Raw genomic sequence first — 16,576 nt, 5'->3', positions numbered from 1 at the left:
TGGTACTTTCGTATCTGCATATGCATTTTTGTATGAAGATTTATGTGGAACATAGTATAATTGAGTTTAATATTTTACGGTATAACTGAGGGCAACTTGAAATTGATGCATTAACACAATAAATATATGCCGACGTTCGTCTTATGGTGGTTATCTTTATATGTATAATTCTAATGAGGCTTTCTTCTATTGACTGGTTTCCACGGGCAGCGTGGTGACAGCTACGAGAGATTTTTACGGGGTTGTATGTATTGATAAGGTGATGTGATTTTAACGTTTTATTTTTGTGAACTTACGTGTACGTGTGCGTTTATTAGTTTTTACTTAACTTACTAGCTAAAATCTTGCGTCAAAAATGATTGGCTGTTCTTCTGTAAATGGCACGATCTTCTCATTACTTTGACGTACGTTATTTAAAACGTAGAGTCATCAGAATATTATTGTCTCACTCTTTGGGGATAAGGCAAAGTGAAGCAGCTACTCAGATCTGCACTTAGCACTGTGAGGTTAATTAATGCATGTTGTCATCTGCACCTCGAGGTGTTCCGTCGTAGGAGAGGCCGGGGCTAGTTGGACCCCGGGGAAAGTTGGCCCCTCATCAAGTCTCTTTAATAAAGTTAAATTAAGATGCTAAATTATTTCGTTTGGACTCACTGCCTACGCTTTCCTAGCACTATTGGATAGGGCCACTTTAAAAAATGATGTGATCAATGCTTTTACCCCATAGTTACTTTGTCATAAATTGATGGGGGAGGGGGGCAACTTACCCCAGGGTCCAACTAGCCCCGGTCTCCCCTACTCAGAAGTGAACCACGCTCCACGGTTTGTCCTAAGAAGAGGCTGGGACGATGTTATGCACTTTATTGAGTATTTTTCTACGAAGAGTGGGATCCATTTTCGTCGAACGCTGGTTTCATTAGGAACGGGCCCTAAACTACGTTAAGAAGTGTACACGTGCTCCAAAATCTTCGTCCTGGGTGAGATACTCTGGCATTGGTCTTGAACTCGGCATGGGCATGCGTCTGTCTCATATTATGAATACATTAAGTTTGCTTTTTCCTCGTTGCGATTAAATTCCTTTGCATTTTTTAAAACTAGCAATGCCAATGTAAGTTTATGGAAATGAATTTTGATTACACAGTTATGGTGAATAGAAACCAATTATTACAAAAAGAAATTTCTTCACGACTTCAGAGTAATGTTTGACCAGATTTCGTTTTGTCCCTCAGCATTTGAACCTATTTTTTATGACGAAAGATTTGTTATTGTCTTTTTGGGTTTCGTCCCGAGGCAAGGAGAGGTGGGTTTTAAGAGCGTGTCCATGAGAAAGCCAGACAGATCAGTCAGAAGGCGGCAAGGTGGGGGTCAGCAGATTTTAATAATTTTTGGTGTGGTAAACCATCAACATAAAAGATATTGTGAGCCACTGGCTTTCTTATTTTGGATCATTAGTTTTAGAGATATGGGGGCAGATCTTTTATTGGCAATTTTGCCAAAATATAGCATATTTTAGCTCTTGAAAAGTTATAATTTTAAATATTCTTTTAAAAAATCATGTACATCATAAGGAATTATTTAGGTAAGCCACATGATAGGTTAAGGAAAGACCTTTAATACCCAGTACAGATTTTTTGAAAAGGCACTGTCATGACCACACAAGGTTGATTCTAATATGGCATGTTTTCCGTATGTTTGACCCCCTCCCCTTCTTTAAATGCACACAACTTCTTTTTTGCAGGTTGTATCCATATAATTTTGGTATGTGCTGATAGAAAAGGGTTGAAAAATAAATGTTGTAAAATAAAATCTGTGTTAAACCTTGTAAAATAAGAACTATAACAATTTTAAAAAGGGCATAAAAACGAAAATTTTTATACTACTTAAATGCTAAACTGTTTCTTCAACTAAATTAATAGGTCAAAACCATGTATAGGTTTGTGAAAAGCCCTTAAAATAAATATGTTTGCCCTGCAGACGAACTTATGAAGCGAAAATACATTTTTTAAATTTGTTTATGTTGTAGAAACTAAATGTAAAATAACGATGCTAACTCTGTGACCTATATTCAACATGGCGGGTACTAGGATTATCACCGGAGCAACTGTAGAGCAAAGCACATCGTCTTCACAGTGTTAAAACATAATACTTTCTTAAATTTATGAAGAACACACACTAGAGATGCTTAGGTACATCTCAGAATGATTGGTGTGCACCAGAATATAACAAGAAATGACCATAGCAGCTGGTCGTCCTTAGAATGTGCATTTTTTGGTTGAACCACTTCAGACTGTTGTCAGGCTTGGGTTCCTCAATATATCCATCTCATCGATTTACCTCTGGATGTTTGTTGTAAGGTAAGTGATCAGTGGTGGCATACATATACTAGAATCAGATACACTAAAAAGTCAAACCAGTTTAAATAATAAGTTTGAATATTATTCAGTAATATAAAGAATATAAGCAAATTTAAAAGACATACTGGTATATTTCAATTCACAGAGTTTTACTTGATTTCTGTTTCATGGTAAACATGTATGTATGTAACACACATTCAGTTTCAAGTTTTGGCATTTTAGGGGATGTTACTTGTGCCAGTTTTTTATATATTAGTTTTATATTCACTATGCAGATTCATGTGTGTTTACAATGAAGTTGAAGTTAACCGCCTAGCTATAATTATGTGACTTTGTAACACAACTGTGCTTCAATTTTCAAGACTTACATATTACACAGGACACTTGTAACTAAAGGTACTTTAGTAAAATCAGGAAAACTTTGCAGTCCATTATGTTGTTCATGTTGCTTTGCAAGGGGGCGTGCCAGACAATTAAGCTGATTACAACGACTGAGCCCGAGTGTGATACTCCGCTGTGATAGATTGATCCTGCTACGATAGTTTCTATTCTGAACACAGTAAGCCTCTGTTGTTGTAAAGCATTTATTGATATTATGTTTATTTTTCAGATTTTACATCCTAGCCCTGTATGTGAACCTTGACTTGGACAATCTTACAGACAATAATAGAAACGTCACCTGAAATTGCACAGGCAAATTCATCAGATTCAGATGTGAGCACCAACTTTGTAATGCCTGGAACACTTCCACGTAGAAGAAAAAAGGTTTACCTTTTTTTCATTTGTTTCTTTTTCTATCATGAAATTCTGGTAGCTACAATCATGCATATTTGATTTCCTTTTTTACACTTATGCAATATGTTTGATCAGAATATTATTTAGTAATTGTTCTTATACAGCAATTAACATGAGTTTAAAATATGTTTAATACATTTTCTTTTGACAGCCTGTCCTGCCATCTTCAGGTAGACGCAGTAGTGGATATCCTGGCAAACCTTTATTGGACTTAGAGCTACCTTGGGACAATCCCCCATAACAAATATGCATCTTAGGCTTGGCAATCTCAATCAGTTTTGTAGGAAAGGAGGATTGGCGCCATTGAATTGACAAATATTGACAATTGACAGTTCAGTCACACTAAACTATAGTGGCATGTTGCTTCAAGTTACCACACTTATTCTAAGATTGCTGAATTATATTACTGTAGGAGACCCTGGATCTCTCAACCAGAAGAAGAAACTTGGGGATCAATCAGTTATAAGATTAAAATCTGTTGAACACTACCCATCACTGTTGTGTTCAGTATATGGAAAAGATGACCGTGATATTGGAACCTTGGAGATTCATAACTTGATTTCACTCCTGTAAAAAGTAACTGCTTTGTTCTTTTACTGTCCAATTGATGATATGAAAATAAAGTACTCCTCCTGTCATTGTATGTTGCTGACTCTGTTTTAATTTTCTTTATAGAAAAAGAATATAGATATCAAGATATCACATGTATTTACAAAGCCTATGAATCATTTGAAAGGAAAAAGAATGGTTGAAAAATGCAATATAAATCATTTCAATTGGATTAATTAGTGTTGCACTTGAGAAAACTGATAAAATGAGACAGTCATTCCCTTTTACCTTTAGAAAAATCATTTGTAATTTTTTTCTCTATTGCTCCCTGAAAATAAGGTATATACACAATGCTGATGACACTGGATATGCACAGTAATAACTTATTAAATTGGGGGGGGGGGGGATAACTTGTCACTAGTAATTTAAATTTATTCAGAAGTTGTATGGCTCTGTCTGAAAAGAATATTATTTGAGCAATCCTGTATTACAGATCTCAAAATAAAAAACCTGCAAAAATGGGCCTCTTGATTATTTTGAGGAATTAGGGTAACTGTATTTTGGGACAGATTTGATGGCAGCCATTTTGTATTTATAAAAATTGGATAGATTTGCCCTTATCAAAGCATAGTTGGAATTCCTGGCTGTGAGTCTTTGATAAAATTTGATTATTGGAAGGTATTATCTCAAAATGTACTGATATCTTGATTTCGGCCGTTTGGTTTTCTGCTAAAATTGCTAAAGTTTGAGGCACTTTTTCAATGTCTTCTGTTGTGTTTAACACACTTTTTGAATTTTGTATGATTAGACCAATATATGCTTAGGATCCCTATAAAATTTTATGGCTGTCAAGCCTGCAAAAAGAGAGATATGAATGTTTGAACATTGCTTGGTAGAAAAGTGAGTTTGGGGGGTGGGGTCATAAAAATGGGCGTGGCTCGTTAGTTTGTGGGTTAAACTGAAATTTAGTAACATATTCTCAATGGCAAATGGCTGGTTTAAATAGGTAAATTTTCAATTAATTTTAAAAAGTCATCAGTTTTGAAATATTTGCTTATGAAGTGGCTTTATTGACCGAAGCTGAAAATCAAGCCAAAAATGGCCAAAACATATAATATCATATTATAATTATATCCAATGATTTCTTTTGGGATTGTTGCCTTCAATCTTAATATCTCCTATATATGCAACAATATTATGAATTTGGTTGAAATCTGTTGACCCCCACCTTGCCACCCTCTGACTGGTCTTATCATGGACACACACTTAAGGTCTGTGGTAATTGAAAAATTGCTGCTCAGGTTCAGTTAGAATAATTATAAGTGACGCTTTCTAAAATGTACCAAATGCAGCTATATCAAGCGTTTGCTTATTTTTAAATATGTGTAATAAAATATATATATTTTGAAAATGGAACTGGTGGTGGGGTGCGATTAAATCTCTAAAATATACTACGGTATGTGCATAACTGGTGTCGATAATTTCTTCTGAAATTCGCAGGATTATATATATATATTCTACAGCAGAGCTGAGCTGGTGAAGGAATACAGAGATGAATAGTAATAGTAATAATAATAATAATACAAAAAATAAAAAGACATTTTACAAAGTGATAAATAACAACAAAATTACACGTATAAAATCCATTGTTATTACACATACCTATCCAGTATTTTATAATTATAAACTAGGTGCAATGATTGAATCTTAACGCCGGGTCACTGCTCACAACATTGTTCGTACACTACCGGGAGCATCAATCTATAAGTATTGTATACGTGACTAAGATAAAGCAATTGATTATGCAGGCGGAGGATGCTTTCTGATATGTGAAATGAACCTTAATATTTACAGTAATTATTTATACGCTGTAGCCACAGACATCCCTAGGTAGATATATAAAGTGTATGAAGCGCTGCGCATGAATCACGATTCATATAGAAATAATTTGTAATTAATATGTATTTATTAACATGTATTTAATTTTAAGAAAACATGGTACAAAACGTGGAATCTAAGTGCAGGTAAGGATCAAGTAGTGAAACGGGAGTAGAAAAAGATCCTGGATTTTGTCATGATCTGACTGCGATAATAATCACGCAGAGCAAAGCCAAGCACTAAATTGATCTTTTGCAAATCTACCAGTATTTGATGTCTGCAATCTGTTAGGTATATTATTGCGCTAATTGCCCAGTTATTTACAATTATTTCAGCAAACGCTGTATAATGTGTGTGCGGATGATGATGGTATTTTTGCGACACTGGCCAATAATTCTGCATCCCAAAACAGGTGCTCGGCTATAGCAACTTTATTGTTGGAGTGTTGTTTCTGATGCCAGTATAATTTGCATCCCGTACTGCCACTACCTAGAAATGGACTCCGATTGTTTTGACATCTGATTGTCGGGAACATTTAAAATCTATCAGCAATTTTGGTAAATTATTCAAATATCAACTGGCACGCAGCAAGAAAAATGTCACATAAATATTCCCTTTGTCTGTGTTTGGGAAAGGGAGGAATATGGCGGGGGCATTTAGAAATTACCAGCAATTTCTGAAACTGCACGTAACGTCTTTGTTTGTAGTCCGTAATGCCTTATAATTCGTTGTGTAAAGTCTAAAAGGGTAAAGAAGGCTTGTTGAATAATCTGAAGTACTGAGTTAATTTCAAGAATCCTTTACCTAGGTTTGATATTTTAATTTTAAAAAGAGTGAGATTCCCCACAGTTCGTCACAATGTACCTGAGCAAGCAAAGAGTAAACATGAAATGATTGAAACTGGTTATTGTCGTCAGTGCTGGTTTCCTCATAGCGTTTTACAAGTAAATAATTTGACCACGAATCTGGAAAATAATATTAATACGCTATCAAACCTAAAAGTAGACAACGGTGTCCGTATTTCGAGCCTGTTTGTAATTTTTATTCATTGCTACATTTGCGCGGTTTTGGTTATGATGTTTTATTATGAAATACAAATATGTACAATACATCAGCAGAGCAATTATATAAAAATATGCATGATGATGATTTTCGTGAAATCTTTTCATTTTAGTATCTTTATGGAATAGTGCTATTTTCGGATTGTACGTTCGCATCCATATATTTACAAAAAAAACTGTTAAAGTTTACCTTGGTGGCAAGGACAAAATTTGCCATTAAGATTGAGTTGCAATAACATCGATATCTTTGGATATCAGTTTTCTCCAGCAAGAATTCAAAGATAGCCGGAGTAGTTGTGATAATCCCCTCTGGCTCTGGAGCACTTGGGAGGTGTTCAGATTCTTGTATTCTTTGGGGTATAGAGCATTGTTTAAAGTCATTGCATCCGTTTCCTGATACCTTGGTATCAAGTCACGCTCAGACATTAAGTCGTTCACGCTAAATTGTCCCCAAGACTTGGAGATATTAAACCTGAACGTAGATATATTCTTATGATCGATGTACTCGTGGAGGAGGCGTTTGAAACTATGTGTCATCAAAGCGTCCCAGGCAAATTCATCGTGTCCCTTTTCCAGAAACGCACGATTTTCAGGCCTGTTGAACAATTTAAACAATTCCTGCATCCAAGTTGTAGTCAGGAGAGTATGGGCGCGGATCGGACCTAGAGGAGTGATGAAAATAAACCAGTAATTATCCCCGCCGAAAATGAAATCGTAATTCGACAGCATGTTTAACTTGGTTTTCATACTGCCAAAACTGAGGGTGTCAACGTCCATGTATATGCCGCCATATTGGTTTAGCATGGCGGCACGGTAATAATCGGCTTGATGAACGGGTGTGAGCGACTTAAAAGCCGGGTGGACGTAGGGAACGCTTTTCTGAAACTCTGTTGCGTTTAACAAATATAATTGAAAGTCTTCATGGTTATGGCACAAAGCCGACAGGACACACAACTCCGTAAAGGCCGGTGGTGTCGATCCGTTCCAGTACATGAACATAAACGGCCTTCCATTTTTCTCATAGATGTGGGTATCTTTATTGAAAACAGCGTCGCTTGCGTCTATAAATACGGTGTTAAGCCGTGGCCATAGCGTTTCTCGAATATAATTGACCTTTTCAATCAAACTTATATTCTTGTTAATCCAATTATGTCTTGGAGAAGTTGCAAAGCTTGACTCCTGTCGCAGTACCTTGGTCATCATTTTAGAATATGTTTTATAGATCAGAACATTTCCGTTCATGAATAATATCACTCCTGTCGAATATACGACTACGGCCATAAGAAATATGAACATGCAAACTAGACAAGGTCGGCTCAAAAGCTTTAACGCCCTCCATCGCAGCATCATACTGTAAAATATAGCCAGTTCTTTTTTCCTCCGTCAGACCCAAACAATGACTTTTCATTTTAATATTCACTGATATAAGTCTCTGGCTTATTATGTGCTATTTTTCTGTCCATAATTGACGTCATCACTCACCTGACCTGTGGTGGAGGGTAGCAATTTCAATGGCGGACGGTCTAATTAGTAGTCCCTCATACTGGTCATTTCCCTGACTAAATTACACGCACCTGTAAAAATGTTCCGGGCACTTCACTTGCACAGCTGCACACTATGTGATCTCGACAAGAGGACGGAGGGCAGCCAACGCTAAATGTAAATGCACTGACACACGCGCACGCAGGTACAAATATTGTGCAGATATAACCACCTGCTTCTCTATTCCAGTCTTTATCCGACCGCACACGGGTTTCTGTAAGCTCCTGGACCTTTGACATTTATTCGGTGTACTATCGATTTATGTGTATGTGCATCCAAATAATATATATATATATATATATATATATATATATATATATATATATGTAAAACTAGTGGCTGCAAATAGATAGACAGATCGTTATTTCGGGAACCACGCCCAACGCTCCTTATCCAGTACTTGTAAAACATCGGATTCGCCACAGGGAGATAGCGATGAGGTTTTGACACAACGCGGTTGTTTTCATAACAGACCCATGATTTATATATGTCCTCATGTGTAAGCTGACATCGAGAAGAAGACAATGATGGTAAATAGATAAACGACAACGCACCCAACTTGTGGGTAATTTCCCCTATTTGTCAGTAACGCTCGACTGAATTAATTCATTTATCTGTGCGATATAAAAGGCATTTGTGGTTGGTCGCTCTTTTTTCTACCAAATTATTGTGCGTTTTTATGTATTATTTAGATGCAGATGTCACGCGAATTTCTTTCTCTGTATCATATTGTTGTAGAAAACTATTTTTAAAAAGATACATGAGCTATGAACGGCCTCGGTATAAAAACATGCATTTTTCCCTAAGACGACCAGGCCTCATTAAAAGCGTATTGCACTTAATTATATAAATCTTGAGTGAGTTGACATTTTCGAATTTCTATTCCTTAAGAAATCCATCGTGGTTTTCAACTAAATGTCATGTAATCGTACTTCATTGTATGATCACTGGGGCACTATAATAGGTTTATGTCATCATGCCAATAACTGCTACCTGGTGTCTGGAAGTAGTACAAAAATCATAGTACAAAATGGCAACACCGACATTTATGATGGCCCTCTTTCAAACGGTTGGAGTTTCTGTTTAGATGATCTCTAGATGTACAAACAGGTCGAGATTATTCCAATTTGAATAATTTATATCGCAGCTAGCGCGTAGAAAATAGCGCGCCAACTTTATTGATTCCTCGGGTCTCATCCCCGGTATTAGGCCCTACATGATTGTATTTATAGACTGTGGCCGTGCGCATAAATATGCAATATTTTGGATATAAAAATTAATAATATTAAGGGATTACAACTCTATATTTGAGATTCAATTTATTACAGCAAATACTTTTAAACAACAAATAGGACTATAATAAATTTCATTTTACATTTAACTGGGGTCATCACGTCATTTATGATGGGATCTCTGCATGCGATTGGACCACTTGGACCTTCACAGATGGCTTCCCTTCATAATAATCTCTTAAGAGATTGTAACAAGAACCGCATTTACAACGAACACAGTCGACTAACTTTGAATGTCAGAACGGATTCATAAACCACGAGGAATGATGGGAAAGTTGTCGTTTACCCCAGGAAAATCCGTCTTACGGCACTATCCACACCAAAAAGAAGAGTTGCCGTCCCTTTTAAAATTTACTAATTGTTTATCATTTCACAGAAAATTGAGTAGTGATATTCCTAGAAGAATTATTATCCCTAGAATAATTATATTCATAATATGTGGGAAATATCCCACGTCCAGGTTGGATAATTTATGAACGTCAACATCTGCATGACTGACTTAAATGCGAGATGAAAACGATACAAGAACCGTACACGTTTGTGCCAGGATCACGCTCTCGTTTTCAGCCTCGCGGCAACAGGAGCAAGAGACACGTGCTTTCCCGGAGGCCTATTGTCGATGCTTCATCAAAAAGCGATATGCGCCCCCGCCTTGGGTTAGCTGTATAAGACATGGGATTCCAGAGTTCATTAGCAGCCAATGTATACCTCTTTTCATTAATGATATAAGATGAGTGAAGGAAATCAGAGTATAGCCGTTGATGTATTTCACATTTACATACACATACCAGTGATTTAATGCTACAGTGTGAATCTAATAAATTAACCTATATTAGAGGGTTTTAGGCCCTGGTGGTAATGAGAATTTTTTGTTTGTCGTTCGCCGTATTGATTCCCCGTTTTTGTTATGATGCTGTTATCTTTCACATTGTACTATCCATTTTAACATCTTAAAATCTGAACTGTCCATATTTTAATCTCTTAATATATTAACTACCTGTTCATTTATTGCCTAATTCATCCATTCTGTTCATTTACCCATGTTAAGTCTACTGAACATTTTATATGGATTTTAGACTATTAATAATAATAATAATAATAATAATAACAATAATAATAATAATAATAATAATAATAATAATTATTATTATTATTATTATTATTGTTGTTGTCGTTGTAAAGTATTACAAAGTCACAATCACTGATTTGAAAGATTCTTGACATCAATCACAAAAGATGGGCAAATATGGTAAAACACATTATGTAAGATGCGTATACTGGTCACATGTAGCAACACGTACATGGCAGTCCACAATGTATTTCCCAGTGAGTAAACCAGTCCGGGGCGTGGACACTGTGCTGGTGACCAATATGTACATCTCTGCCCCCGGGGGTTGGACAAGTAGCTGCAGGGGGTGTAACACTCACGTGGTGGCCCTATAAAAGACGGGCGCACTTCGCTCTTTAGAAGTTGAGATACAGTTGAGATAGTTTCAACAAAAAGGGATCAGTTTATTGAAACTCCGCTGCAATTAGCGTGGTAATACCATCATTTAAAATAGTAGTATCTCTGGTTGGTTTCCCATTTACATGAATTGTGAAATAAGTCAAGATACGGCACAGTTTTTTTCCAAGAAAGATCTCGCTGCGGTGGCGGAATAGTCCGGTTAAAAAATCAGAACCAATTAAGAAGAGAGAATCTCGACAATCACTAAGTTGCGTACAGAGGTGTACCTAAGCGTTTTTTTGAGAGATAGAATTTATTGAAAATCTGCCGAGAAGATTCCAACCGCCGCCTTGAGAAAGGGGAGTAATTGAAGAAGGGTCTAGGAGAACACTCTCGCCCAAGTTTTAACGTCAGTGTTTTTTATTGATAGTTCAATCGGGGTTCAATATGGGCATACAGGAACTGCCGAAATACAAATGGGGTTTCAAGGAAGTCAAAACACCTGCTATGTGGAAAGCAGTGGCGGGCGAATTTATTGGAACTGCCATTCTTCTTTTCACCCATTGTCAGTTAACTATCCGGTAAGTTATCGAGATGATATACTCAGAGTCAATGGAGTTGAGATTGAAATTCTTATCATGCCGGGATGTTTTTATGGAAATTGCGTACGGTTTATGATTCCTGTGAAACGTATAACTTCATCGTGATAGGTTCATTTCCCGTTCATTAGTTTGTTATTTTGATGCTTTTTATTTTTTATAATAAAAAGTGAACATTTGCACAACTAAGGTATATTAATTACCTTGTGAATAGGGTAAGAAAGTATATAAGCAGTATTTATATGCTTAATATAATGTCCCATGTTGTGCTTGATTTTTGATAAAGACGTTTGAGTCTTCACGACATTTCCACATCACACATTTGAATCTGTTTAAAACACAGTGTTTCAACCTTCAGAAACATAGACGAAATAACGAGGCAGGCATGCATTTAAATTCTAAGAAAAGCGCAACGTTGTTGGGTAGTATATTTTATACACTCTTTGCTAAGAGCAAATTTCGACTGAAGTCATTCTGTAAAACGTACATTCCCGAAAAATCGGCCAAAAGCACGCCATCAGTCTCGCAGATTTTACAAAAACCTCACAGAACCTCGAATCAGTCCCCTAAAATACTCTTCGAACGCATTTACCATTTTGCTGAGAAATTATAGTCACAATTTTTTGTAAACCAGATGGCCCAGGTTTCCGGAAGACGGCAACATCGTCCAGAACGCTCTGGGCACTGGTTTCACGGTGGCGTCCATCATCGAGGGGTTTGGTCATCTGAGCAGGGCGGTGGTCAACCCTGCCATCACGTTGTCCTTCGTTATAGCCAGAAAGGTGTCGCCAACGCGAGGTAGGCCTTTTTTTTCTTGGAATAGTTGTGAGAGATGCGTGTTTACTATATGTGTTTGGAAGCGTGGACTATCAGCGTGAAATCTTGTTTATTTTTTTAAAATTTGAACTTACCTTGAAAGTCTGCATATTTGTTTATACGTATATACTGTATGCATGTAGCCTAATATATGAGGAAACAAACAAACAAACAAATAGAAATATCTATACATTTTCAGGCTTATTCTACGTCCTGGCACAGTTACTCGGTGGCATTGCAGGAACAGGACTCTCTTGGCTGTAAGTAAAAATAGGAAGAAAACACATTTCGGCCATTTTCGGGCGTTCTCGTACCTTTGTAACTCTTACGGTTGTAGTACAGGTCTGAAATGCTATGGGTTTATATTGATTGTTATGGGGATAACAAGCCTCAGGTTTCCCAAATTTTTATCGTATTATTACAAGACAGACGATGTTACAGAGTTATATTCTTTACTTAGAGACTACAAGTAGAAGTATAAATTACTATTTCATCGCCCTATCTAGAGACCATGATAAACCTTTTTTCATTAGGAAGCATATGCATTGGACTTTTTCTTTATCTGTAACGATTGAATGTCAAAACAGTGTAGGCAACGTACGGCTTCGTATCCAACTAGGCCTACAGTGCCATTTATAACAGATAGGCCCTACCAAACGCAAACTGATAAAGCTCAACCAATGGATTATCCATTTTGTACTCGACTGAACATTTTCCCTTATAATCCCAGAACTCCAAGAAAACTGGTTGTGGGGTTCTTCTCCATTTTGAATTTTGTTTTTTACTTTCATCATGACGGCAGTGTCACCCCGACGGAGAGAGTGGGTAACTTTGGGGCCGTGTTCGTGCACCCAGATATTACGTTGTGGCAGGGTTTTCTAATGGAGACTTGCCTCACCTTTATGCTGGCGTTCGTCAACCTGGCTTCCATCGATGATCGTCTGCGTCCCGTCAACATGCCGTCTGTGGCGGTGGGTCTTCTCGTCTGCGTGATGGTCTTTACCGGGGTATGTACAAGATATAACATTTTTTACTATTTTTAAGAGGACTGGCTGTGATAAAAGGAATTAAACCTATTCTTTAAATTCAAATGCATAACTGTTAACAGATAAAAAAAAAAATAGATCAAATGAAAATTCTGTTTATATTTCTGTTAAAAAAAATCCGTAAACGTGTTTGATGCCTCCAAGCCGATATTGAAATTATACCAGTATGCAGATGCCTTACTTTATGGTTATTTCAGGCAACCCAAACTGGCGCCTGTATGAACCCCGCTGTTGCTATGGGACCCCACGTGATCCTGAACCAAGGGTGGATGTGGGCACAACACTGGGTAAGTGGGAACACTTACCCGCACGAAAATGCAGTAGTATCGAAGTAGTAAAGAAGCATTAACGCAGTAGTGGTGTGGAGCATATTTGCAGTAGAAATGCAGTAGGGCCTATAGCCTACTGCAATTCTACTCCAAAAAGTACATAGGTTTGTACAGAGAGGAGCATTAATGCAGTAGATTAGCAGCATGAAAGAAGCATGTTTCAAATATGCTAATTAGCTCCCAAATCGAAGCAGATTTGAAGCATGTTTGCAGTATGATTGCAGTAGTTTGCAGTATGATTGCAGTAGTCTACTGCACTGGAGTCATCTACTGCGTTTTCGTGCGGGTTAGGTCACGTGACCGGTAACTATCCAATCACAGGTTCAGAAGATCTATTTCAGCTAGATAGGAAGCGACAACAACAACAACAACAACAAAAAAGCCAGAATTGTACATATATTTTGCTCGAATAAGATAAACATGTTTTCAATACTCGTTAAATTGTAAAGTCGTCGTAAGCAATGACGAGACACATAACAGGCGCGCTGTCCCAACTGTCTTGTTTTGTCAACCGCCTTAAGATTGGTTGCTTTCGACACCAAATCTCAATCACGTGATCTAAGTTTTAAGTTATGCTGTCAAAGTTTCAGGGCTGAATGCGTGCCTTTACCCATGGAGGTAGATGGCCAGATTAAGGAGTCAGATATTACCCGAGGATATTTTCTTTAGGGGAGGGATACCGTCTCAGGGGCGTATTTTGGCCAACTTCTGGGTCTTATGGAAGACGGTCAGATTTTTAAGTTTACATTGACGGGTATCTAATTTTTTCTGTCAAAAATGGAGAATGGATCTACAAAAATAATTTGGAAGACTGTCAGAAAATATCTCTGGATCGGCCATTCCGTCTGCCAGGAGCCATTCTAACTGTTTCAAATTCGGTCATTCAACAGATTGTGTAAAAATTATCTAGAAAAACCAAGGGGGCCTCTGGCAGAATAAGAAAAGGTGGGATCAACTTATCGTGTACATGTACTGTAGCTAGGGGGCGTACTTCGTCTACTTCACCTATAAATCTTATTATTTCATGATAGATTTTAGGCTGTTGCAGGGTTTATACCTTTAAGTTGCTTGAGGAAATATTTCTTTTTCTCCTAGTTGTACTGGGTCGCTCCCTTCACCGGCTCAGCCATAGCAACCGTACTGTACATGTTTTTCTTCACCTGGGGTGTCAAAAGTCTCGAATTTCAAGACGGCGACAAGGAGGCTGACCCATACGCTGAGACAACAAACGGTGAGTTGAATTTTGGGGGGAAGCACTACTCCTTCATACCTTAAATGAGATTTTGTTGAGAAAAAAACACTGATTTTAATTTATTAAGAAACATTTGTCCACGGAACAACATAAATGTGAATGAATTTATATTTTTGATGATTTGAGAATTTCTGTTACCGTTCCTGGTGGAACGTTTCAAGTTCAATCATTCTGTTAAACCACGTGTTCGTAAAATTCCTTGTGATAGTTTAAGGGGAGGGGGTGCACCAAATGCAAGGGAAAAGTGGCAATTTCATTATAATTATTATTATTATTATTATTATTATTTTCGCTAGAACTACTGGACGACATTATTCACGCTGTCTCAACTACGTATAAACAACACGAAGCACGCAGTCTGAGAGAAAGTAACGGTAGAGCAGACCGAGGAAAAGATTCGGAACCCAGACCTGCCTTCATTGCCCTCCAAGATGTTAACAGTTTTCCCAGTTAACTTGCACGACGAACAAATACATAAATGTTTGCCGTGAAAAAAAAGCCCGATATTTGTTACGGCTATTGTCGACGAACATATGAAAGATATTCCATAAGGATTGAGTTGTATTAATCCTCTTAACTTTGTATTCAGAGGGCTTGATCTTGAGCTCCAGACATAAAGGTTGTCCACGCCAGTTTATACCAGTTCTAAATTTTGATCGTCGCGCTCACGCATTTGGCTCATCTGACAACACTGAGCAAAAGTTTTGCGACCAACTTTTCTTAGCTGATTAATCAAAGCGGACCGCGGTTACCTGTAAATAGTTTTTATACTCTATACAAGTGAAGATACATCCTAAAAACACCACTGCATCAAAAGTAGTCACGATAGTTTAACATCAAGTTTATTGTAAGGGTTTGTCATGGCCGCCAGGTAGAAGTACCAGCTAGTTTGTTAACATCAGACATACCGGTAGATCATAGTGTTTGAGTAGAATAGGTTTACAGGGTCACATTGTCATATTTTATTCACATATGTTTCATAAAATCTTAGAAATAAAACATTTCTTGTACCTCCACTAGACCTCATGATTATCATAATTGACCATGGAATCTGGGCAATGTACAGTGTGTATAATGATTAGAGCGCAGCCTACAACATGTAGCCTACTATACTGTAGGTTGTGTATTTCTTTAACGTATAATTTCCTCTGGAAAAGCGTCGTTAGCCTATGCTAATTTTTGGAAGCATAATAAGAATGAAAGAAATTTAAAACTTAAAAAGGGGAAGGATGAAAGCAAGATTAAAAGAATAATTACTACCCTTAAAAACTGGTAAAACAATTAAAAGGTTGTGATCTGGATGGAAACTGTTGCTCTTAATAGCCGCTGTTTGATTTGAGACCCTCTCGAGATAAATAGATTGAATAGGAATGAGACCAGACCCAGCCTCTCTCTCTCTCTCTCTCTCTCTCTCTCTCTCTCTCTCTCTCTCTCTCTCTCTCTCTGTACAGTTTCACGCCAATACAGTTAATTACACTGTAACACACACGTTAAAACAAGTTCCATAGCCCACCTGTTAAAGTTCGTTAAATGGACACGTTGTAATAAAAACATTCAATTTCCTTAAAAGGTACATTCGCTGCCTTGCCTTTTTAATAGGCTACTGTCTTGGTGTT

At 37.3% G+C, this 16,576-nt stretch overlaps 1 protein-coding gene and 1 long non-coding RNA gene across 2 annotated transcripts; both read left to right on the top strand.

The window, feature by feature from the left end:
• The first annotated feature begins 1,307 nt into the window (after positions 1-1,307).
• LOC147759842 (uncharacterized) lies at positions 1,308-3,792 on the top strand. Its single transcript, XR_015331206.1, has 3 exons — positions 1,308-2,354; positions 2,965-3,119; positions 3,301-3,792. It is a non-coding gene; the product is annotated as an uncharacterized LOC147759842 (long non-coding RNA).
• A 6,935-nt stretch (positions 3,793-10,727) lies between these two features.
• LOC106153621 (aquaporin AQPAn.G) lies at positions 10,728-15,976 on the top strand. Its single transcript, XM_013527618.2, has 7 exons — positions 10,728-11,499; positions 12,152-12,315; positions 12,533-12,593; positions 13,136-13,340; positions 13,577-13,666; positions 14,804-14,939; positions 15,257-15,976. The coding sequence occupies exons 1-7, from the start codon at positions 11,366-11,368 to the stop codon at positions 15,412-15,414; spliced, it is 948 nt and encodes a 315-aa protein (XP_013383072.2). The 5' UTR covers positions 10,728-11,365; the 3' UTR covers positions 15,415-15,976.
• Positions 15,977-16,576: the final 600 nt, after the last annotated feature.

Source organism: Lingula anatina, chromosome 9 (genome assembly GCF_051362555.1).
Source record: "Lingula anatina isolate TDL-2025a chromosome 9, LinAna3.0, whole genome shotgun sequence".
Lineage (NCBI taxonomy): Eukaryota > Metazoa > Brachiopoda > Lingulata > Lingulida > Lingulidae > Lingula > Lingula anatina.
Note: the sequence above shows the minus strand (reverse complement) of the source record. Positions and strands in the feature narration are given on the sequence as shown.